The sequence below is a fragment of the Hylobates moloch genome, unplaced genomic scaffold (assembly GCF_009828535.3).
Source record: "Hylobates moloch isolate HMO894 unplaced genomic scaffold, HMol_V3 SCAFFOLD_17, whole genome shotgun sequence".
NCBI lineage: Eukaryota > Metazoa > Chordata > Mammalia > Primates > Hylobatidae > Hylobates > Hylobates moloch.
In genome coordinates, this window is record NW_026652292.1 from 78414919 (window position 1) to 78437392 (window position 22474).

Consider the following 22474-nt stretch of genomic DNA (forward strand, 5'->3'; position numbering starts at 1 on the left):
AGAAGTCGGTAATCTGGTCCAGATGCTGAAAAGAAGACAAAGCTTTCACACTCACAATATTGGCTTCGTTTTCTGGACTTTTGTTGTTGTTGTAATCATGAGTGTTCATGTTTCTTTAAAACAGAAAAAAAAATCACCTTGTTTTTTTCAGAGTGTGAGCTCCTAGAGAACTAAGATGAGGTTTTGTGATTTCCCTTTGTTTTAAGTCTGGTATAAGATCTCGCTCACATAAATATTTAATACTCTTTTTGATGGTGACTGACTTTTGGTCATATGATGGACGTTTAGGCCCTTAAATCTGCCCCATGAGCAAGATGACACACCTTTGGAAAAACAGAAGCTATTCTGGGAGGTACATGAATATGTTCACATTTTATCACTAAGTTTCATTTAATATGCTTTATTAGTAATAAGCATGTATACCAATTTATATCTACAAACCTATAATTTTTTAAACTGTAGTATTCACGTAAATATTGGTACTGTATTTATTTTGGAACATGGATGATTTGTAAAACCTATGTATTAAAACAAAAGTATACAAATACCTGATTTGTACATACCTGGCTGTAACCTGACGTGTCTTTTTGTTGTCATGCAGAGCTCTGGCATCGAGACTTTAGTGGAGGAGCTCTGCTCCAGACTGAAAGACCTTCAGAGTAAGCAAGGTGAGGTCAAAAGCAACTGTGCGCACACGTGCCAGGATTACATCCCTGAGGAGTCTGGATTGGGGAACATCTTAGAATTGATCAGAAAAGAAAACAACCAGAACAAAGTCTTTGTGTCCAGTGTGTGTCACTAGGCCAGCCTCATGCTCCATCTGCAGCTCTGTTAGTGGCTTCCATGTCAGTCCGAGCAGTCACTCATAGAGATTCCTGCAACCAAGGGAGGGACTTAGTCCACAGGTGCCCTTAGAGATAGGAAACACTTCATGGTTTTCTGTTTTTTGGGGATTTTTTGTTGTTATTGGCTTCAAGTTGAAGCTCAGAGATCAGGAGCAATATTGTCTCTTTCCTTTCCCCATCCTTGCCTCTCTGCTAATATCCACCTGTTGATGTTAAGACTGCTAAATTAAGACATTAAATTAAGATGTTAAGACATGAATTACTTCAGGTTTGGAAGGGACTTCTGTTTTGACTCAGCTTTTTTGGAAACACAGACATGTCAAGCTTATTTAGTTATTTCGATATATGAATCCTCCTCATGCTTTTTCTAACTTTTCTGCAATCCCTAAGAATGAGACCTTCATATTAAGCGTAAGGGTCCTTGTTTCCTTGCCCTCTTCAGGGTCATTTTGCTGCCCACCAAGCCTTGAGCCTGCCTCTTAAGGGCACAGTTTATTTGTAACCTAAGGCAGTATCCTAGGCTAAACTAAAGGTATAGCCCTTTTTCCTGTTTTAGTTGAAATAGCCCTTGCTCACCTACATGTTAAGTAATGGAGCAAATTGTAATAAAGAATATTCTTTACAGATTAGTTTTAGTCAAGATGAGTCAATGTGAAGTCTATGCGTATAGAATTTTGTGAGAAAATATTTTTGGAATCTAAACAGATGTTCTGTCCTTCTGGTCTAATTAATAAGTACATAGGGGACTTCAGTCTCTTAATTAAGTGCCTCTAGAGCACTGTATCAGTGACAGGATGAACAACTCTCACCTCTTGGCCTAATGCTAATGTGGTTTAATCGGAGAATTCCCCCTGGCACACTGAAAAAATAGATTTTTATTAAAAAGATCTGTATCGAGTTTGCCTTTTAAGGACCGTCTCTATTTCTTGTTAAAATTAATTGAGAAACTTTGAAATACATGGGCATTTATTAACTAGATATAAGACAAATCTTTCTGAATTTTTGTTTCGTAACAGAAGAGAAGATTCACAAAAAGTTAGAGGGGTCTCCCTCTCCAGAGGCAGAATTATCCCCTCCAGCAAAGGATCAAGTGGAAATGTATGTAAGATTGTATTCAGTAATAAAGTGTGCATTTGTTAAAATCAAGTGAATAACTGCTACATGGTTTCCATTTTCTGTTTGTCATCTTGTTTAGTTTCATTATATATAATTTAAGAAACATTTATCGAGTGCTTATGTGCTTGACACGGAGAATTCAAAGGTGAAATAAGATGGTTCTGTCCTTGGTGTGCATATTCAATACATATTTGTGTAACAAATGAGTGAAACAAAGAAGGTTATTATTTGCTAAGTCTATGTATGTACTATTACCTTTAATATTTACAACAGCCCTTTGAGACAGCTGTAAGAAATTAGGATTATCAGCCGGGCACAGTGGCTCGTGCCAGTAATCCCAACACTTTGGGAAGCCAAGGCAGGTGGATCACCCGAGGTCAGGAGTTCGAGACCAGCCTGGTCAACATGGTGAAACCCTGTCTCAAAAATTAGTCGAGCATGGTGGTACATGCCTGTAATCCCAGCTACTCAGGAGACTGAGACAGGAGAATTGCTGGAACCCGGGAGGCAGAGGTTGCAGTGAGCTGAGATTGTGCCATTGCACTCCAGCCTGGGCGACAGAGTGAGACTCTGTCTTATATAAAAAAAAAAAAACAAAACAAAACAGGAAAGAAATGATTATCCATGTTCACAAGCAAGAACACTGAGTTCCCACTGTTTACTGCAAAGGGAACATAGGCAAATCCTTGACCTGCCAAACCTGCTTCCTAAAGATACTTTTATTTTTTTCTTTGTAAAGAATTAGTCTTAAAATAATCTGCATTATAAACAGACTTCCCCATTATACATTTTATTTTAATCTTTCGAACCTCTGAAACCTAAGAAAAAAATAGCATTTCCTTGGTTTGTATAGACCTATATTGTCCAGCACAGTAGCTGCAAGCCATGTGTGACTACTGAGCACTTGAAATGGGGCTAGTTCAAACCGTGATGTGCTGTCAGTGGACAGTTCTCATTGGATTTCAAAGACTATCTATAAAAAATAATGTAAAGTATTAAACATTTTAAAATATTGATTACATGTTGAAATGATAATATCAGGATTTTAGTTAAATATATTACTGGAGTACATTTCACCTATTTCTTATGTTTTAATGTGCCTGCTAGAACACTTAAAATTACATAGGAAGCTCAAAATATATTTCTGTTGGTCAACTCTGACACAGACTGAGAAAGAGAATCAAGTTTAGGCCCTTTGAAAATATGGCCTTTTACCACTTCATGTGTGACCTTGAGCATTGCCTCTGAAACAACAGTCCCCTCAGTAGCCAATGTGACTTTAAATTCTTCCTTTTGCAATCTGTTCTGCTCTGAAATCTTCAGTGGCTCCCAGTTTCCTAGCAAATCAAAAACACTCTCATTTTCAAGCCCCCTGAAACCAGCCTCCCTGGCTTGTTCTGCCCTGCATTTCTAGTGATCACTGCTGTAATTACTTTTCCATTCTGTGAGCATAACATGTATGTCTTCATGTCCTGACACAGGTTCTCAGGCCTCACAGGTAGCACTCACTAAACTTGTGGAATAAATCTGGAATTTCAAGGCTCAGTTGTGGCCCACTTTAATTGTTCTAGGCCTCACCGACATCCTCTTTCTGAATACTTGAATGTGATCATTCCTACCATTTCTGAGGGCCTGCTTCAATGCCAGGCAGTATGCTAGCGGTTACTTAAGAAGCTGCTCTTCCGACTCATTTTGCATATTAATTCCTTTACTCCTCACAACTCTGAGAGGTAAATATTACTAGCTCTATTTTGTAGGTGAGGAAACTGAGCTATGGAGAGGTTAAGTAACATGCCTAAGGTCACACAGCTAGTAAAGCAGGCAGAGCCAGGATTTGACCTCAGAGAATGTGGCTTTAGAGCTCATACTCTTGACTGATTGCTACCGAACTTTTTAACTGCATATATCTTCAATGCTCACAATAACTTCGTGAGGTTAAGTCATAGGATTACCATTTTGAGGTTGAGGAAATAGTCTGAAGCAGTAAATAATGAGCTTAAAGTTGCAAGCAATAGTGACTTAGCTGAGATTCAAATTCAGATATTGCTTACTGAAGAGACTGCATTCTTTCTTCTACTATTTGTCCTTTTTGACTTCTTAATTAAAATGCAAACTTTGAAGATAAAAACTGTCATGTTACATATTTTCTCAGTATTCTTACAGTGCATATCACAGTGCTGAGCAAAATGGTGCTTGATGCATGGGACTAATCTTAAGCATATTTTACTGTATTATAAATTGTTGTAAAGTTAATGATTCTTGGATGATGTGAATGTTGACACTACTAAAATGAAATATTCCATTCTTCTGGTTGGTAATGTTGTTTTACTCTATCTAAAAAATCTGCATACTCATTTTTTGAACTCTTTACTCTGTTTTTCAGGTACTATGAAGCATTTCCACCACTTTCTGAGAAACCAGTTTGCCTGCAAGAAATCATGACTGTGTGGAACAAGTCTAAAGTCTGTTCTTACTCTAGCTCTTCTTCATCATCCACAGCCCCACCAGCTAGCACAGATACTTCCTCTCCTAAGGACTGCAACAGTGAAAGTGAAGTCACCAAGGAAAGAAGCAGTGAAGTACCCACCACTTTGCATGAGAAAACCCAGAGCAAAAGCAAAAACGAGAAGGAAAACAAATTTAGTAATGGCACAATTGAAGAAAAGCCTGCTTTGTACAAAAAGCAAATCCGACATAAACCTGAAGGAAAGATTCGCCCTCGCTCATGGTCTTCTGGCTCCAGTGAAGCAGGCTCAAGTTCCAGTGGGAATCAGGGAGAATTAAAAGCATCCATGAAGTATGTTAAAGTAAGACACAAGGCACGAGAGATTCGAAACAAAAAAGGGCGGAATGGGCAAAGCAGGCTTTCTTTGAAGCATGGTGAGAAGGCTGAAAGAAACATTCATACTGGAAGTAGTAGCAGTAGCAGCAGTGGTTCTGTCAAACAGCTGTGCAAGCGGGGTAAGAGACCTTTAAAAGAAATCGGGAGAAAAGATCCTGGGAGCACTGAAGGAAGAGACCTGTACATGGAGAACAGAAATGACACAGAGTATAAAGAGGAGCCCTTGTGGTACACCGAGCCAATTGCTGAATATTTTGTTCCTCTGAGCAGAAAAAGTAAACTAGAGACCACATACCGAAACAGACAAGATACAAGTGATCTGACATCAGAGGCAGTGGAAGAATTGTCTGAATCAGTGCATGGTCTTTGTATCAGCAACAATAATCTTCATAAAACATACCTCGCAGCAGGTACTTTCATTGATGGTCATTTTGTAGAAATGCCTGCAGTTATAAATGAGGATATTGACCTCACTGGGACCTCATTATGTTCTCTACCAGAGGACAATAAATACCTAGATGATATTCATCTGTCAGAATTAACGCACTTCTATGAAGTGGATATTGATCAATCCATGTTGGATCCTGGTGCCTCAGAAACAATGCAAGGAGAAAGTCGGATTTTGAATATGATTCGACAAAAAAGCAAAGAGAACACAGATTTTGAGGCAGAATGTTGCATAGTGTTAGATGGTATGGAGTTGCAAGGGGAACGTGCAATATGGACAGATTCTACCAGCTCTGTAGGTGCTGAGGGCTTATTCCTGCAGGACCTTGGCAATCTGGCTCAGTTTTGGGAGTGCTGTTCATCCAGCTCCGGTGATGCTGATGGGGAGAGTTTTGGAGGAGACTCTCCAGTTAGACTGTCTCCCATCTTAGACAGCACAGTGCTCAATTCACACCTGCTTGCTGGCAATCAAGAGCTCTTTTCAGATATTAATGAAGGATCTGGTATAAACTCTTGTTTTTCAGTGTTTGAAGTGCAATGCAGTAATTCTGTTTTACCATTTTCTTTTGAAACACTCAACTTGGGAAATGAAAATACAGATTCTAGTGCTAATATGCTTGGGAAAACACAGTCTAGATTGCTAATATGGACCAAAAATAGTGCCTTTGAAGAAAATGAACACTGTTCTAATCTTTCAACAAGAACTTGTAGTCCGTGGTCCCATTCAGAAGAAACACGTTCAGACAATGAAACATTAAATATTCAGTTTGAAGAATCCACACAGTTTAATGCCGAAGATATTAATTATGTAGTTCCTAGAGTCTCGTCAAATTATGTAGATGAAGAACTTCTAGATTTTTTGCAAGATGAAACTTGCCAGCAAAACAGTAGAACTTTAGGTGAGATTCCTACATTAGTTTTCAAAAAAACATCTAAACTAGAATCCGTCTGTGGTATTCAGCTAGAACAAAAAACAGAAAACAAAAATTTTGAAACTACACAAGTATGTAATGATAGTCCACATGGAGATGGCTACAGCTCAGGGGTTATTAAAGACATTTGGACAAAGATGGCAGACACAAATTCTGTGGCTACAGTAGAAATAGAAAGAACTGATGCTGAGTTGTTTTCGGCAGATGTAAATAACTACTGCTGCTGTCTAGATGCTGAAGCTGAACTGGAGACCCTTCAGGAGCCTGATAAGGCTGTGCGGAGGTCAGAGTACCATCTGTGGGAGGGACAGAAAGAGAGCCTGGAGAAAAGAGCATTTGCCTCTAGTGAGCTATCAAACGTGGATGGTGGTGATTATACAACACCCTCTAAACCCTGGGATGTAGCCCAAGATAAAGAAAACACATTCATTCTTGGAGGAGTTTATGGAGAACTCAAAACCTTCAATAGTGATGGGGAATGGGCAGTCGTACCACCTAGTCACACAAAAGGAAGTCTGTTACAGTGTGCAGCTTCTGATGTTGTGACGATAGCTGGTACAGATGTCTTTATGACCCCAGGAAACAGTTTTGCTCCTGGGCACAGGCAGTTATGGAAACCCTTCGTGTCATTTGAACAGGATGATCAGCCGAAGAGTGGGGAAAATGGGTTAAATAAGGGATTTTCTTTTATCTTCCATGAAGACTTACTAGGAGCTTGTGGCAACTTTCAAGTCGAAGATCCTGGACTTGAATACTCATTTTCTTCCTTTGACTTAAGCAATCCATTTTCACAAGTTCTTCATGTAGAATGCTCATTTGAACCTGAAGGGATTGCATCTTTCAGCCCCAGTTTTAAACCGAAATCAATCCTCTGTTCTGATTCAGACAGTGAAGTGTTTCACCCCAGGATATGTGGTGTTGACAGAACACAATACAGGGCTATTCGGATCTCTCCTAGGACTCACTTTCGCCCAATTTCTGCATCCGAACTGTCCCCAGGAGGAGGAAGCGAGTCAGAATTTGAATCTGAGAAAGATGAAACAAATATTCCCATTCCTTCTCAAGTTGATATATTTGAAGATCCGCAGGCAGATCTCAAACCCCTGGAAGAAGATGCAGAGAAAGAAGGCCATTACTATGGAAAATCAGAGCTTGAGTCTGGAAAATTCCTTCCCAGATTAAAAAAATCTGGGATGGAAAAGAGTGCTCAGACATCACTGGATTCCCAGGAGGAATCAGCTGGGATTCTGTCAGTAGGAAAGCAAAATCAGTGTTTGGAATGTAGCATGAATGAATCCCTGGAAATAGATTTAGAAAGCCCAGAAGCAAATTGTAAAATAATGGCACAATGCGAGGAAGAAATTAATAATTTTTGTGGTTGCAAAGCAGGTTGTCAGTTTCCTGCTTATGAAGATAATCCAGTTTCTTCGGGACAGCTGGAAGAGGTATGTGTCTGCGTGTTGGTGTTTGACAAAAGGATTTGATCAGAGTCTAACCCAAGAACAGATACGTCAGTCAATGAAAGGGTTAAATTATTGGGAAATTAGCTTAAATGTCTTAAAACTTAAATTGTTCTAATTTTACTATAAGGACTTAAATGGATTTGATATTTATAAATTTGAACTAGACAGTAGAGTTTTTCTGGAGAGAAAAAGCTTTTAAAAATCACAGGATGTAAGATTCCTATGTGTTGTCTTAAGATGCATGTTATTGGCCGGGTGCAGTGGCTCACACCTGTAATCCCAGCACTTTGGGAGGCCGAAGAGGGTGGATCATTTGAGGTCAGGAGTTCAAGACCAGCTTGGCCAACATGGTGAGACCCTGTCTCTACTAAAAATACAAAAATTACCCAGACGTGGTGGCAGGCACCTGTAATCCCAGCTAGTTGGGAGGCTGAGGCAGGAGAATCACTTGAACCTGAGAGGTGAAGGTTGCAGTGAGCCGAGATCGTGTTCTGCACTCCAGCCTGGGTGACAGGGTGAGACTCCATCTCAAAAAAAAAAGAAAACATGTATTATGTTTAAATCTAAAACCTAACATGAAAGTGTTCAAACATTCAAAGTTGATGAATCAGGAAGTGGCTGCTATTAAAGTGTAGCAGCCTGTCTAACTGACTCTTAGAAGTTGATCACTTTATCAAAACTTGTGTTTTACATATAAAACAAATTATATCTCTATGGAGTTCTCAAAAATACATTGTGGTACATGTAGAAATTCACCCACAGCCCAAATGCAACAAAATTGCTTCTACAGAACCTATATAGATGTATCTTGCTTTATACAAAGTACATATTCCAGAAGCTGTGTGGATTATATGTTAAGGCTATGGAATGAGGATCATATTAAGTTGTGTTAATGAGAGTCATTGTACCCCTCCACTGTATGCCCAAGAAATGGCTTGAGATTAAACTGATTGTACAAGAAATAACACTTAAGACAATAACCTGTTTCACAAAAAAGCATAGCAGTCTGCCCACTTTTCCACTGTTTTTGATATGTGAGCGCCTAGCCTTTCTCCAGAAACAGCTTATTTAATTTTGTTTTTGTTTTTGTTTTGTTTTGGGGACAGAGTCTCGCTCTGTCGCCCAGGCTTGAGTGCAGTGGTGCGATCTCAGCTCACTGCAACCTCCACCTCCCAGGTTCAAGTGATTCTCCTGCCTCAGCCTCCCAAGTAGCTGGGATTAAAGGCATGCGCCACCACGCCCGGCTAATTATTTGTATTTTTAGTAGAGACGGGGTTTCACCAGGTTGGCCAGGCTGGTCTCAAACTCCTAACTTCAAGTGATCCACCTGCCTTGTCCTCCCAAAGTGTTGGGATTACAGGTGTGAGCCACCGCGTCCGGCCCAGCTTATTGAAAAAAAGAGATGGAGGTGTTTAGAAGCCATGCCACCTGTGGCCAGAGAGCAGATGACTGTTGCCCTTCCTCCCAACTGTCCTGCACACCCTACCCACCATTGCACATCCAAATGCTACCCATACCATGAGACTTATTTCATATACCACCTCCTTCACTGACACTTTCCCTAATTCCCTCTCTCCCCTGCTCCAACCCCACTCTGCATCAGAATTAATTTCACCCGTCTCTTAGTTTTCATGCACTTTATGCCTCTTTTTGATTGCATTTTCCATTTCTCATGAGTTATGTATATCCTGGACTATAGGCTCCTTGTGGCTGTGGACCATGCCTTACTCATTTGTCACATCGGAGTGCCCGGGTGTGGGACTGCTTGCCTGTGATTCTAGGAAGCCCCCAGGTGACTTGAGAGTCACCGCTCTAATCAGCTGCCTAGAGACCCATAGAGGATGAATTTAATGCCATTGAAACACTGCTAAGAAAAAGCCCAATAATGTTGTTAGCCTCTGTCTGTTTGTTTATTGCCCCATTTTTCATCCTTAAATATTCCTTTATGTACTTTGTATTTCACCTGGTTCCAGATTGGGAAGAAAGAAAAAGAGGAAAGAAGCAAGATTCTACATCATACCACTACCATATTCCTTCGCTTTCTAGTATGTTGATGTATTTATGTGTTATCAGAATTCTGGGTTTCCTTGAAAGGTCTTAGCTGCCAAAAAAATTCCCAGAGGACATTTTGGGATTGTCTGATAGTTTAGATGTTGTCAGCACTGTTCTCTCGGCAGCGTTGTTATACTTTAGAAGCCGGGTTCAAGCTTACTTCATAGATTCATCTGAGATATGGAGGAGGCTGAGAGAGTGACCTGAAGGGACAGTTTGGGGCCAGCCTGGAACTTGAACCTGTATCTTTCTGTTCTGTCACATTGCTTGGTGAGTCTGAAAGGTGCTTTTAAGAGGATGTGCTTCCGACCCTTTTCCTGAGTCAGTACAGTCTTTTCAGAAAGCAATCTGGGAGGCCTGTTTAAAGATCAGTAGACCTAGATGATGAAAATGTAGGATTTCCGTTAGAACTGGTATCTAAGAGCATGAAAATAATATGATTATTTCCAAAAGTTTAGTGTAGTTCAATTCAGCAAACATTTGGTGAATACCTGTTTACATGCCTGTTGGTAAAGTAGGTGTCCTGGATGAATAAGACTTTGTCCTTGCGCATACAGAATTCAGCGTAGTGAAGATGACCAACTTGTACCATGTTACTTATTTTAACTGAAATAGGTAATTTATTCATATGGTTCAAATTCAGAAGTTGCAAGTGTATATGTACATAGACAGTGAAAGGTTTCCTCCCCAGCAGCAACCACTAGTGTGAGTTTTGATGTATTCTCCAAGGATATTTTTTGCGCATATAAACAAGTAAACGTTCACATGTATTTCTTCCTATTTTTTCTTTTTGCTGAAACGGTACTGTATTGTAATCACCCTTCCTTTTTTCATTTTCTGCATACTATTCCATTGTATGGATATACCGTCATCTACCTAGTCAGTTCTTTATCTTTTAGGGCATTTGACTAATGCAGTTTTAGGTGCTGTAGGTAGAATGGTGGAGGGGAGCACAGAATGCTGTGGGAACCTGCAGGAGAACCCTCCCAGCCTGTGAAGGTTGAAGGCTTCTTGCGCATACTTGAGTGTCCAGAGTAGAAGGAAGGAGGCAGGGCAATCCAGGCAGAAGGAACAGCAGAAGCAAGGGTAAAGAGATTTGAATCTGCTGTTGTGTGCAGGGCAGCTGTGAACAGGGATCTCACGGTCTCTGGAGTATAAACCATACGGTTAAGAGTAGCACAGATGAAGCACAGTGTGCCTTGGTATCTGGACATACATTTGTGGTGAAAATGTTCTTGTCGTTTCCTTGGTTGCCAACTTAGTACCAAGCACCTTGAGGCTTACTTGCTGTCTTCAGGGAATTTCAGTCCACTTAGGAGAGGAGCTCACTGTGCTGTGGAGGTCAGCAGGTCTGGAGGTACAGGAAGGCTCTGATGAGTAAAGGAGTGGGGGTCAGGGTCATCCTGGTGATGTGCCACCCGGCCCATCTATGTGGAGACTTCTGTCACTACTGTCCTACTGGATGCCCATGTAGACCTCATGAGGTAGGTTATTTTCCCCACTTCTGAAGACACATAGGCTCTAAGAGGTGAGACAGCTGCCCCAGATCCCAGTGTGACGGACAGGCAAAGCATTTTCCACCACTCTGCATCTGTGTGAACCGAGGAAGACTTACACCAGCAGTTCTGTGTCTCTTGTTTGTCTCTGTTGCACTCAGTATCTCTTCATTGATGTTTCGTTTCTTCCCAGAGAACAAGATACATGGAAGTCTTGCTTTTCCTGGTGTGGCCCAAATGAGAGCTGATTGTGGCAAAGGGGCAAGAGTAAAACTAAAACCAAGCACCTTTCTCTTTACCCAAACTAGGAGTATTTTGTGAGAATTTAAAGCTGTGAAGCCTTTGTTTCCTTCACGCAGCTTCCACCTTCTAAAGAATTTCTGAATTTTATATCTCTTGCTAAAAACATTTCTGGTTAGGCTTTTTGGATTAAGTTTATGTCTTCTTTTCACTTTTCCATTCATTCATCAAGTATTTCCTATGTACCTGCTCGGCCAGGTACTATTCTTGGTGCTGGGAATAAGTAACAAAGCTCTTGGTGCTCCCACCTTGGGGAGCTGACAATAAACATGTTAAGTTATATATTGTGTTACAATATAAATGCTGTTGGAAATTAGGATCGCTGGACGAGGGGCGTTGGGGTTGGGAGTGATTGCAGGAGTTTGCTGTGTTATGGGTGGTGTGAGAGCAGGCTTCCTCGCCAAGGTGCAAATTAAGGAAATACTTAGAGGTAAGAGAGTGAGCTGAGAGGATGCCTGGCAGGAGAGGGAGGGCAGCGCAGAGGCCACTGCTGTGCCTGCCTGTCCGTGACAGCGACCTTCTGATCTGCTTTCAGCTTCCTCCATTGTCTCTTCATTCTTTTCATTCCCAGCTACACCAGAAGTTGAATTAATACATTAGATGATGTATTAGATGAACATAGTGTGATCCAGCCTAAAAGTTACAAATGACTGAGTGGAGAGATGTCATAACAAGATGCATATTCCTTGAATATGTTTAGTATAAAACGGGACAAATAAGTCCCTGCCATAGGAATTGACATTCAAATGGAGGATGCAGAAAAAAGGCTCCCAAATTTATGGTAGGAACTGGTGTGCCCTTCACAGTGGTTTCAGCAAGAGAGAGAAGAAATGATGTCTGAGATAGTCAGAGACTGTTGGCCTGGTGGAAACTTTTCTTCACGTCAGCAGACGCTGAGTATCTGCTTTTTGCGGGGCCCTGTACTTGGGGATGCAAAGATGAAGAAGACGTGGTCCCGCCCCTCAGGAAGCTTACAGTCGGGTTCTGCTGGGGTCTAAACTCCTCTTGGTTCATGCTGCCCCTGCTCCGAGGTGCCTGGCCCCTCCAGCCTGCTTTTCCTGACCTGTCCCATCCCCCACCATGAACTCACTCCCTTTCTTGATCTTAATCCTCAAGAAAGGATGAAAAGATAAGCAGTGTATTTAAACTGATCATTCCTGCAAAGAGCCTTTTCTTTCTCAAATGAAGAACCTGTTAACCTCTAAATCCATCTATCTTCAATAGCGCCTTAGGGAGGTGATGGAGAGAGTTCTGGCTGGGGCACCTTCCTTGCTCCCCCTGAGTAGCACTAAGTAATCTCACAGGACAGGCAAGGCCTTTCTGAAGAGGTCTTAAGAGTGCAGGGAATTGCATGACAGGTGCCGTTAGCCACCTTGGAAGAACTGCAGGCCTTGCGTGGTGCCACCTTGTTTGCAGGAAGCCCAGCCCTGTCCATTCCCCTGGCCCTAGCATCTGTCTATCTAATAGCAGTACCCGTTTTTATTGTTAGGATAAGCTGTAGGAGAAAATAGCAAAGGTTAACTGGCTGCTGTGGGTAGACAGTACAGTTCTTCCTCAGTTTCTGACTTAGGAGTGTTTCCGAAAAGTTAAGTGAAAACAAAAGTTGGAAGTGTTTCCCTTTTAGTTACATAACAGACACTCATTACGGAATTGAACAGTTTTAGACCCAAAAATAATTAAGTTAAAAGCATAACAAACTCCTATTAGGAAATTGATGAACAATTTGTTTCTAAAACACTTTAGATTTTAAACTTGAACACGTAGTGAAATGTCTTTTAAAACAGTGAAGATGGGCGCAGTGTTCACAGGCCTCTCCACTGAGCAGATGTCTACTAAGAACACAGCATATTAGGGGATGTGGGTGGTAGAAAGATGCAGTGGCCAAGCCTCACCCTGCGCGAGCTGGTGGCAGGCTCACTCTCTCAGGCACAGTGAGGAAGGCACACTGAAGGGGTTGCCCTGACTGCCAGCATGCCGGGTATACATGGTGACTGAAGCTGCCACGAGTCTTCTGTTGACCACACTACAAGGACTCTTCTTGGTCACTGATGACAGCTGTTGTCTGTGTGCCATTGGCCACACTGTCCAGTTCTCACTGGCCAAGCAGGTGGGCGGGGCCCAGCCAGGACTTGAGAATCCCACTGGGAAAGGATGGAGCCTGGGTTCAGGCCAGGTCCCTCTTCTGGGCCTGGGCAACTTCCAGATGTGAAGGATGTGAGTCCCGCTCTCAGGACTCATTCTCTCATCTCATTTGGATGGCTATCTCCTATTTTAAATCTGAATCATGGAATTTGAATTTGTAATTTGGTTTTAGCCTTAGTTTCCTTCTGGTTCACACCTAAGCAAGATAATTTTAAGACACTTAGGTCAATAACTCTGCCTATAAGAATTTCCTTTGGGCCAGGTGTGGTGGCTCACACCTGTAATCCCAACACTTTGGGAGGCCAAGGCGGGCAGATCACCTGAGGTCACAAGTTCGAGACCAGCCTGGCCAACATGGCAAAACCCTGTCTCTACTAAAAATAAAAAAATTAGCCAGGGTGGTGGTACATGCCTGTAGTCCCAGCTACTCGGGAAGCTAAGGCACGAGAATCATTTGAACACCAGAGGCAGAAATTGCAGTGAGCTGAGATCACGCCATTGCACTCCAGCGTGGGTGACAGGGTGAGACTCTGTCTCAAAAAAAAAAAAAAAAAAAGAATTTTATTTGATTCCATTTCTTCTTTTACTTCTGCCTGAGTCTATGAGGGAGAAGAGGGTTCCCCCTGTTCTCTTCAGAGCACCTCATGCCAGTAAAGGCTCAGGGCTTCCCTGTTATCTCTATGCACTTGTGGAATCTAGAAGTTTGCCTTACTTGAGAGCGTTTTTATTACATTATATTTTTGGCTTGTAAGAGTTTCTTTAGTTAAGATTTTCATGTTGCTTCCCATCTAAGTACTTCTTAAGCAATACTTTCTTTATACACTGTGAACATGCTGGCTCTTAAAATGCACTTTTTCCAGAACAGTATAAAAACTCACCAGTTGGCTGGGCATGGTGGCTCATGCCTGTAATCCTAGTACTTTGGGAGGCCAAGCTGGGCAGATTGCTTGAGCTCAGGAGTTCGAGACCAGCCTGGCCAACGTGGCGAAACCCTATTTCTACAAAAAGCACAAAAAATGAGCCAGACATGGTGGTGCCCGCCTGTAGTCCCAGCTACTTGCAAGGCTGAAGTGGGAGGATCACTTGAGCCCTGGAGGTGGAGGTTGCAGTGAGCCAAGATCGTGCCACTATACTCCAGCCTGGGTGACAGACCCAGACCCTATCTCAAAAAGAAAGAAAAATCAAAAAACCTCACCAACTTAAAAGTTCTGGGTTTATAATCTATAGTTAATAATGCTTGAATATTCTTCCTCTAACCTGAAAGTTTATAAACTTTTTCTATATTTGGTTTAATCTAAACAGTTCCCTGTATTGAACACTGATATGCAAGGAATGAATAGAAGTCAAGAAAAACAGACCTGGTGGGAAAAAGCCTTGTACTCTCCTCTTTTTCCTGCATCAGAGTGTGAAGGTAAGGAGACTTCTGTTAGTTCATTTATTCATTCCAATTTGTAATTTATTAAGAGCAATAATTTCTTTTTCTATGAATATCAGTCCAAGAAACATTTACCAAGAGGTTTCTGTGTGGGTAGCACTTTGTCATGCACTGGGGGCACAGAGAGGAATGAGAACTGGGCCCTGCTCTGAAACAGCCACAATCTGATGGAGAGGAAAGGCATGGAAATACATCCAAGCATTACTGACCATGGATGAGATGTGCATAAGCCACCATTGAGTCACAGAGGAGGAAATAGCGGGCAGTCCCTGTGAAGAGAGTTGCCTGCACAGAGGCAGGAGGGTCGCAGCCAGGGGAAAGCACAGGGCCCCATGGCTTAGCTGAGTTATAGCTGATGTGGGAGAGACAGACAGGGCAGGAGCCTGTCAGAAGGTTTGAGGGCTTGGCTCGGTTAGGTAGCGTCTGACATGCAGGAAGGGAACGCCGTTCACAGGATTTAAATTGGAGGTTGTCAAGGTCAGATGTTGTTTAGAACAATTCTAGTAACAGAGTGGAAATGGAATTGAAAAACTGAAGGGTATTGGCCAGAGTTTTAGGCTCTTTGGGAGCCGTAAGCTAAAGGCCTGGACTGAGGCAATCATAGCGGGGACAGAGAAAGGGAAACAGAACCGAGAGGTTTTGTAGAGGAGGAGCTTGTTGGATTATTTTCTGTGAGGAGTAGCTATGGGAGTCTAGGTAGAGAGGGAGACAGGAGTGGGCGCTGATACGGTGAGGAAGATTTTAGTTTAGGATATTTTTTGAATGAGCAGTCTGTGAGGCCTTCCAGGTAGACTCCCAGAAGTTGTTAAGAAACCCTGAATTGAAATTTTGGGAGAAGTAGGAACTAAGGATGCAACCAGAATTGATGAGCTCAAGAAGTTCAGCTTGTCCAGATTGTGGTCTCCTGGGCTTCTATTGGCTACCACATTTATTTAACAGCAGTCTCCTGTCAGAGCCCTGAAGGGGTTATGTCAGTCTCTTGCATTTAAATTTACGGGTTCACGTGTTTGTCACATCCCCTCAGCTAATTTGTAGTTAGTGTGGAGCCAAGTGACTTCTCTCACTAGCCACGATGCTGTGCACACGCCTGTGCTGTCCTCGGAAAGCCTCCCTGGCATTCCTCGGCAGCATGGGCTATAGCTGGTGGGATGGAAGGCCGGATTGGCCAGGTTGACTCTTCAGGAGTGGAGCGTTTGCTGTTCTCTGATCTGTAGCCACAGACAGCTTCCCAAGACCCTGCCTTCCTCCTTCCCAGAGGTTCAGCTGGGTCATAAGGAGAGCATAGAGCTGAGTCTTCACTGTTAGCGTCTTTGTTGATTGAACAGCATTTATTAAAGGCCTGTTGCTGCTGCCACCCTACCATTAGCTCATATCTGGACAGCCTTGATTATGTGCAAGGTGCTCTCAAGCTTTTCTTTTACATAATTCCCACAAGAACCTTAGGAGATGCCCCCCGCCAGTTTTCAGATGAGGAAGCTGAGTCTCCGGTTTAGTACTGTAATTTGCCCGAAATCACACAGTTAACTATTAAGCATGGGCTAGAATCTAGGTTGTGATTCTTGTGGTCCAGAAGTTTTGCCCTCTACAGCAGCTGCCTGCACTTGGTACCAAGGTAGATGCCAGGGCAGTAGGAGCACAGAGCTTCCCTTCATGTGTGTCCAATCTGGTAAACTGGGCAAGTGTAAGACACAGACACAGTTAATGGAAGGAAGGTGGGATGTGGCCACAGCTGTGCCACGGAGGACCTCTCAGGAAGAGTTAGGAGGGAGAGGAGGATGCCACCTTGTGGCAAAGAACCAATTCCTTGCAGTGGCATGGGATGATTTTCAGACACAGAGTTCGTGTTTCTTTAGTAAAGGGCAACCTTGGCACCCTTAGTCCAGTTTTCTGTCATTAGTTAGTAAAGAATCCAGTTCTACCTCTTAGCTCTAGGTTCCTGGTTATCTGTACAGTCTCTTAGTAGATACTGGTGTTTGTACATAATATTTTCATTTTTACAGTGAAGTGCTATATAGAGAAACTCTCAGTGCATAAATACTGGTAATTATTTCTTTTGAATGACCTTTAGCTCACACTGTGAGTTAAGTCCCTGCATATTTGCCCTGTAGCATCATGAAGCATCCTTCTTTAGCTTATGTGGGTTGGGGCATGTAGTCTCAGAAGGATAGCCAAGAAAACAGGTAGTCACTTACCTACTCAGCAGAAGTGGCTGGGGACTCCTGATGCTTCTAATGTTGGATATGATTCATCACAAGCAGTTGCTGCTCTGAGCCAGGGACTGACCTGGGAGCTCACAGCATCTCTGGAAAGGAAGAGTAGCATTGTCCCCTTTACAGTAAGGCGAGGAAACAGGCTCAGAAAAGAGGCAGCTTGTTCAGGTAACCATATAAGGAAGCCCCAGCTTTGTGCAGTCTGCCCCCTGCTGGCCTTGCTGCATATTCATACGTGCATCCGTTCAGCACTTGGGTTAGGCACTGTTCTAGACTTGGGAACGCATAGGCAAACAGATCGTGTCCCTGTCCTCCCCCTGCTCAGGTACCTTCTCAACAGGGACTTGAGGAAATAGGGCACAGACCATGTGACAGCTGGGGCTGCCTGCAGGGAGAGGTGCCAGGCAGCAGTGGCTTGTGCAGGGGCAGGAATGCATTGGATATGCCCCAGCATGACTGGCAAAGAGGGGATGGCATGGGAGTGTGGTGGGGATGAGGCCAGCCAGGCAGCTGGGAGCCAGACCACAGAGGGCCTTGTAGACTCTGTGCACCGGGAGTGCCGTCCCAAACAGCAGTCTCCACAGCTCATGCCCCTGGATTTTCAGTGCTTTCAAGACTCGAGTAATGTAAGCGTCTGGATGATTTTAGCATTAAAGACAGAGAGTCCTGCAGGGAAGCAGTACAGACAGGCGGTGAAGGGCCCAGGATTGAGAACCGTATTGGAATCCAGACCCTCTTTCCCCAGCTATTAGGCTTTGGGTGCTGACTGAATCTTTCTGTGCCTTTGTAGTCTGTATGTATAAAAGGAGGCTAGAAGAATGCCTTCATTGTAAGGTAAAGTGCCTAGAACAGTGCCTGGCATGTCATAGCCTGAAACAGGGTGGCGGTCAACTTGAGCATCATGAAAACTGTCAGCAGCAGTTCAGCATCACCTTTTCCAAATACCCTGTGGCACAATAAAACCCTCATGTATGTACAGAATTCCTAAAGCAGGAAGAGAAAATGAAGGAGTGGGGTGTGGAGACGGGCCTGCCTCTGAGCATATCCTTATCAAGGAAACCATGCCCTACCCACTCCATGCCCCTCAGCCATATAAGTGGTGGCCATATGGAGTGGGCCATGGAGTGAGAGGTCAGCCAAGAAAAAGATGCCTCCTTAGGAGAGATGAAGCCAGGGTTCCTCCCAGCCTCAGCAGAGGACACATGGCATTCTCCCCAGCTGCCCTAGGGCGACCACGCCTCCAAGCCTATGGCTTTGATCAGCAGCAGTCATGGGTGCAATGTGTGTGCCAGGCACTGTGCTTGAGGCTTCACCTCTTTGAATTTGCACAGAAATGTAGGAGGGAAAATGGTGACGTTCTCATCTTAGAGATGAGGATACTAGGGCTCAAAGAGGTTAAATAATTTGTGCAAAGTTACATCACAAGTAAATAGCATGACCTGGAATTCACTGAAGTCTGTCTAATCCCAGAGCCTGGGGTATTCTCATGAACCTCAACTAGTAACTTGGAGTTCTTGGAGCCGTCAGAGAGAACAGAAGCTGTGGAGAGTCTTCCATGTGGCCAGTGCAGCTGCAGGAAGCAGCCCAGCAGGGCCCAGATGGTCTTACCCTTGGCACAGCCTTGCTACCCTGTGCCAAGGTAGAAGGGCGCAGCAGTCACTTGCCCCAGCCATGTCCTTTGGGGTGTTGTGCAAGGGGTAGGCATGTCATCTCGTCGAACTACCTTGTGGTAACTCTGTGGCAGGGGAATGGGGGGTGTGATCTGGTTTTGAAGAAGTAGATGCTCAAGGGTGTTAAAGGACTTAATGCACCATGAATGTCAAAGCCAGAGTCCAAAACCCTGGCCAAGTTCCCCTTTTTACTCTGCACTGTGCCTCTGCCCCAGCTGTGTTTCTCATGGAGGTAAGGGGAGTAAGAGGCTGTTCTGGATGAAGACCAGCAGTTCTCAGTGCATTAGAATTGCTTGAGAGCAATTCTGCTTTTCAGAAAGTGCCCAGCCCCTGCCCAGGACAGTTCATTTGGAATCTCTGGCAGGAGTCTAAGCCTCTCTAAAGCCCCCGGATGATGAGAATATGCAGCCAGGGTTGAGAACTCCTGGGTTCATTGGATTTGTTTGATTTCTTCTCATCCCAGTTTCTTTCCCGTTTTGTGGCCATTTGCCTGATGGAATCGCTAGCACCATTTCTTTTCCCTATTCATAGATGCGATACATGGTTCAGTACGTTGTTGAGTTGAGAAAGAACACACAAGGACGTGACCCTGTGTTGTCTCTCCGTTGCGTTCCCTCCTGTCTGAGCTTCCTTTGTTCCTCTGTTCTATGAACGTGCTATGATGCACCATTTGTCTCCTCCGTCCATTTGTTGTGGAGAGCATGGGCCCTGTGGGTCTCTCTGTCCTGTGTTCCCAGGGCCGATCACATTACAGGTGTGACTAGAAGCTTGTCCAATGAGTGTCTCCTGGTAGAATAACAGGAGTGTATGGTTATGCTGGCCTATTTCTTTTTTTAACTCACTAAACCAAGAATTTTTTGTCAGCATAGCGTTTTTTTTCTCTTACACACCTGCCTGACTGTGCTTTCAGTGATGACTTAAAATATCCGAAGGGTTGGGAGACCTAACTGATCTAACTTTTTAGTGAAAAATGAAACAAGAATGTATGTTTCATAACTGTGTCTTAATGGAATTTCCCCCTTTCCCTCTTTTCCCTTCTCCATTCCAAATGATTAAGAATGTTACACAAATGCCAAGGGAGAGAGTGGTTTAGAAGAATATCCAGATGCTAAAGAGACACCCAGTAATGAAGAGCGCCTGTTAGATTTTAATAGGGTAAGTGGACTGTCCTCCTCCTCGTCATTAACTTACAAACAGCCACCACCTCCACTTGTCACTCTAGTCAAAAACCTGGGAGTCATGTGAGTGGACCCCACCTCTCCCAGGAACCAGCCAGGCCTGTGGGTGCAGACTTCCTCTTCTCTGGCCTTTGTTCTGAGTCTGCATTCTCCCCTTCCAAACTCCCTTGACTGTTGACTGCCAGTGCTTCCTGAAGAATCCCCAGCTCTCTCCCCAGTCTTGGCTCCACACTACTGCCCGAGGGCATTGTATTACAAATGCAGAGCTGACCCTGTTGCTCCTTGGGTGGGCACGCTTTTCATCTTTCTTTTTTTTTTTTTTTTTTTTTGTTTACCTAATTAACAAGTGGGAGACCTAGCCTTGTCCTCTTTGAAAGCGCACCCCGAGGCAGCCTTGCCAGTGTGCTTCTTGCCGCTGTCCCGGCTTCTGCAGAACGATCCCACCCTTTCCGTGTCCTCGCTGCACTCTGTGCACAACTCTTCTTGTTGCAGCCAGAGCATTTACCTGCGTTCAATTTCTGCATGTCTGCCTCTTCCACAAGCCTGTGGGCACCATGAAGGCGGGTGCAGGGCCTATGCCTGGTTTAGTCTAGTCTTAGACCTTCCCCGGGTAAGAGCCAGGCAGGCAAATGAACCTAAGGAAAATGCTTTTTCTTTGGTATGAATTGTCAGTGTATTAGGGTTCTCCAGAGGGACAGAACTAATGAAATAGGTATATATATATACACAAAGGGGAGTTTATTAAGTATTAACTCACACGATCACAAGGTCCCACAATGGGCCATCTGCAAGCTGAGGAGGAAGGAGAGAGCCAGTCCGAGTCCCAAAACTGAAGAACTTGGAGTCTGATGTTCGAGGGCAGGAAGCATCCAGCATGGGAGAAGATGTAGGCTGGGAGGCTAAGCTAGTCTAGTCTTTTCACATGTTCCTGCCTGCTTTATATTCTAGCCGCGCTGGCAGCTGACTAGATGGCGCCCACCCAGATTAAAGGTGGGTCTGCCTTTCCCAGCCCACTGGCTCAAATGTTAATCTCCTTTGGCAACACCCCCACAGACACACCCAGGATCAGTACTTTGCATCCTTTAATCCAATCAAGTTGACACTCGGTAGTAACCATAACAAGTCCACCCCTTGTCAATTTGAACCCATCACATCTCCTGAAATTATATGTAATCTTCAAATACAGACAATAATAAAGTCATAATTATACCTAACATAATACAGCTATGCTTCATACAACCGGAAAAGCACCAATCCCAAACCCAAATACTATTACATAGAGTTAACGATACTTAAATGCTGATATGAAGTCAATAAATCTTATGTCAGCTGGGCGCAGTGGCTCACGCTTGTAATCCCAACATTTTGGGAAGCCAAGGTGGGCAGATCACCTGAGGTCAGGAGTTCAAGACCAGCCTGGCCAACATGGCAAAACTCCGTCTCTACTAAAAATACAAAAATTTGCCGGGCGTGATGGTGCACGCCTGTAATCCCAGCTACTTGGGAGGCTGAAGCAGGAGAATTGCTTGAACCTGGGAGGTAGAGATTGCAGTTAGCCACTGCATTCCAGCCTAGGTGACAGAGCAAAACTCCATCATTCATTCATACATACATACATACATACATACATACATACATACATACATACATCTTGTGTCTCATGATAAAGGACAAAAAATAAAATGAGGTTTTCTTAGTACAAGTGTATATATGCACAAACATGTTTTTAACAAGAGGAGGAGGAAATACTCAAGACAATTACAGTCCTGGTTTCTGCACCTGGTCACATGGTCGTAGCTGGTATTGATGACTACCTTCTTCTACTACCCATTCTGTATTCCCTTTGCCTTCAGCAAGCACCTCAGCAGGTTGTGGTTTTTTCCCGGTGGAGTGACCTAAACCTTCATTCCTAAAGAGTCAGAGCCATTTGTATCCTGCCTGGACTGGGCTGTTGTAGTTTCCCATTAACTTTAATCACAGGGCATGTGATCAAGTTGACACTCAGTATTAACCATCAGTCAGTGTCCATTCAAGTCCTGTGAGAACTGTCTGCCGAAGCACCTGTAGCATCATCGTCCACGTCCTGCTGCCCACTGACCTGTCCGGCTCCACACATGAAGGCAGACATTTGAGGCCCCCACCAGCTCTCTCCTCAGTGACTAGTTCACATCATCCCCCCGGCCTCAAACCCCAAACCGAGACATATTCCCCAGTCCTGTCTCTCATCTTCCATACACAGTCCGCCTGCCAATCCTGACCGTTGCCCCTCTCAGCCACTTCACATCCTCCCACTTCTCCTCCTCTCCATCGTTACCACTTTGTTCAAGCCACTGTCCCTGCTCCTGC

The 22474-nt window shown here is 43.7% G+C and overlaps 1 protein-coding gene across 7 annotated transcripts in view; it reads left to right on the forward strand.

The window, feature by feature from the left end:
* KIAA0232 (KIAA0232 ortholog) overlaps nucleotides 1-22474 on the forward strand; it is a 98944-nt gene that overhangs the window by 72734 nt on the left and 3736 nt on the right. For 4 of the 7 annotated variants that reach the window (XM_032135254.2, XM_058430051.1, XM_058430052.1 and 1 more), the window contains 6 exons: nucleotides 602-668; nucleotides 1862-1943; nucleotides 4345-7627; nucleotides 9619-9690; nucleotides 14938-15046; nucleotides 20008-20105. In XM_032135254.2, coding sequence (XP_031991145.1) covers nucleotides 602-668; nucleotides 1862-1943; nucleotides 4345-7627; nucleotides 9619-9690; nucleotides 14938-15046; nucleotides 20008-20105 — 3711 coding nt within the window. The remainder of the gene's footprint in view (nucleotides 1-601; nucleotides 669-1861; nucleotides 1944-4344; nucleotides 7628-9618; nucleotides 9691-14937; nucleotides 15047-20007; nucleotides 20106-22474) is intronic. The other 3 variants (XM_032135255.2, XM_058430054.1, XM_058430055.1) reach the window with 2 other exon arrangements.